The 2,808-nt window shown below is 43.6% G+C and overlaps 1 protein-coding gene across 3 annotated transcripts in view; it reads left to right on the forward strand.

Annotated features, from left to right (window-relative positions):
* Fetub (fetuin B) overlaps window positions 1-2,808 on the forward strand; it is a 14,011-nt gene that overhangs the window by 338 nt on the left and 10,865 nt on the right. Inside the window, exon 1 of one of the 3 annotated variants that reach the window (XM_021209801.2) lies at window positions 1,360-1,630. The exons of the other annotated variants lie outside the window; for them this stretch is intronic. Coding sequence (XP_021065460.1) covers window positions 1,587-1,630 — 44 coding nt within the window. The 5' untranslated portion in view covers window positions 1,360-1,586. Of the gene's footprint in view, window positions 1-1,359; window positions 1,631-2,808 lie in introns of those variants that run through there. 3 annotated transcript variants of the gene reach the window in all.

Genomic DNA, 2,808 nt, shown 5'->3' on the forward strand with positions numbered 1-2,808 from the left:
ACACCTAGCCCACGTGTGTGTGTGTGTGTGTGTGTGTGTGTGTGTGTGTGTGTGTGTGTGTGTGTGTGTGTGTGTGTGTGTGGAAAACGCTTCCTGCGTTCCCATTGGTGAGTACTGAACTGGAATGAAACCCAGTGAAAACTCTGTATTACTGGCATCTTCACAACAAGGATTTTTACGGGAAATCCCACTTGTGACGCAATAGGATCACGTTCCCCCAGGAGCATGGTGATTAGATCTGTGTGCATTACACAGTCTAAATTTTTTCATACGTTGCTGAAATGTGATTCAAGTTCCACAGAGTCAGGTTCTAGGAGCAGCCCCCGCTGGAGATGGAATGGCACCCCGTGCAGAGAGGGGCAGAGTGCCCTCCCATCGAGGCCTAAAGGGCCCTTAGCAATTGCATGGTTGGAAGTCCTTCGCAGTTGAGGAAACTGGGCTTAAGTGTTACATCACTAGCCGAGCTCACACAGACAAGGGCCGAAGCAGGGTCCTGGTCAGATTTCGGTTTACCTTGTGGTTTAGCATCCTTTCACCCTGTTTGCATCTGCTTTTCATTAAAGTTGCACCAATGGCTTCTACCTAAGTGTACTGGGTACATTTTCCCAGGCACTGGACACTCCAGCCCAGACCCGACGAAGCTGTGTTCACTGCTGGCTGAAGCTAAGTCTCTGCTGAACCTCAGAGTTTGGATATCTGCTTTTTTTATTTTTTATTTTTTTTATAAAGGAAAACTTAAGCACATTTAAATTGAAAAAAAAATTAAAGAATTCATCAATTTATGAGTCCAGTATTGTGGCAGGGTAAACTCGAACAATGTAGCTGTAGAAACAAGAGAAGATAAATAAATGAATTTTATTGATTAGAGTAGAAAGCTCCCGTCTAGAGGTTATTATTTGTTTGTTTGTTTTTATTTCATAGAGATTTAAATTCTGGAGCCTCCACAATCTAATGGTCTCCCAATTTGTGTTGTTTTTCTTTAACCATTTCTGGCTTCAATGCCCATTTTTTTTTTTTTCCTCACATTATTCCCATTTGAAAACACAGTGAAGAGCCCACTTCTCTAGAACTGTAATCTTCAGATTTGGGTTTCATAAATCAATCTTTACTAACCACTTGTTTACTTAAGACTAAAAAGTGGGCGTGGCTTCTTATTACCGTGGTCCATCCTGTGCTGTGCTGCTGTCACCGGATCCTTCTCACCCCCCTGGAGGCCGGCGAGGGCCACTGGGGACAGCTTTCTTGCTGTGTCACACGTGAGAGGGAGGCGGAAGGCAGGAGGAAGAACTCTGCCTAACAAATTTACTCCCCTGACATGGGCATGCCCCACTCCTGAGAACAGAGCCCGTGGGATTTAATCTCCTCTTTAAAGGCTCCACCTCTCCACCCGTTTCATAAGCGTTCGTTTTTCTGAGCTTTGGGAACGTGTTCAAAGCACATCAATCTGGCTAAGCTCTTGATTCCGGACGGCCTACCTTGATTCCTGGCCTTGTGCGGTTTGCTCAGCCAGAACCTGTGAGTTACAGGAAGCTGTGTTAGGCAATATCTAACAACGTCTAGCCTTCTGCGATTTCTGGTGCAGGGTCATGATTAGTGCATTTGACAGATTTGGCAGCGTGGCTTACAGTGGGTAAGTGGCTTCTCCACGTCGGCTGGCTGGTAGCTGAAAGAGTAGCTCACACAGTGTTCTGATCATCTGTGTGGTGACAGAAATATTTTTACATTTATTTGTTTGTTTATTTTTGTGCGGAGGTGAGGTGGGTGGGTCAGAGTGCAGATGCGGAGGTCAGAGGACAACGTTCAGGAGTCGGTTCTTCCCTTTCACTGTGAGGGTATCAGGAGTTAAATTCAGGTCATCAGGCTTGGTAGCAAGCACCTTTAGGGGCTGAGCCATCTCATCTGCTTTGTTTCTTGTATTGAACCATTCGGGATTTTTACCCTTTCTGAACCCTAGTATTCTCCCCTGGTTGGACTGGCTAAGTTTTCTTTATAGTTTTCAGTGAGTTTCTATACTACCACTAAGTTAGTGAGTGGATGTTGTTATCTAGTTGTCTATGAGAAGCTGACAAAGGGAGTGGGGGTGGGGGTGGGGAAGGAATCTGTGTTCTGCTTAACTATAATACAATTACGCTTAGCATTGTAAATTTAAGATATTTAGTAAGTTTATCATAAAATTAACTTTTTCTTAGTAACAGCAATGTTAGCTAAAAACGTAAGTCAGCATATTTAAGTTTAATATGTAATCAATGTTTTAAGTAAATTTAAGAACTTTAGCAATGTTAACAGCCTTCTTTTGCTTGGTTCACTTGTATCAGCCATAGCTTACTGCATGTTGGATTTTCATCTAGACCAGAGGAACATTTCTTTCCATCCAAAATATTTGAGCCCTCTCACCAGGTTCCCATGAAAAGTCTCACAGACTGTCGTCCTTATTTATGAACACAGACATTCCCACAATATATTTGTGGATTAAAAATAAGTGCTACTCAGGAAGACTCTTATATTCTCTAGTAGCTGTAGGGAACTGTGTTTGAAATAGTATTGACCCTAAAGCTTTGGAGTCTTCAAGATACTCTGTGTATTGAGGGCCTACCAGATGGACACCTGTGGATACAGCAGAACATCTGTCTGTTGAACACAGAAAGCCTGGGCAGGGGTGGAGATGGAGGTACGGACGGAGTGATGTATTGCTTACCTTAGGGAATGCTTTAAGGGACAGCCTGCTATGTAGGCTCCCTTTCTGACTTAGACCTTTGCTTTCATTCTCTCTCTCTCTCTCTCTCTCTCTCTCTCTCTCTCTCTCTCTCT

The sequence above is a fragment of the Mus pahari genome, chromosome 12, assembly GCF_900095145.1.
Source record: "Mus pahari chromosome 12, PAHARI_EIJ_v1.1, whole genome shotgun sequence".
In the NCBI taxonomy this organism is placed as follows: Eukaryota; Metazoa; Chordata; class Mammalia; order Rodentia; family Muridae; genus Mus; species Mus pahari.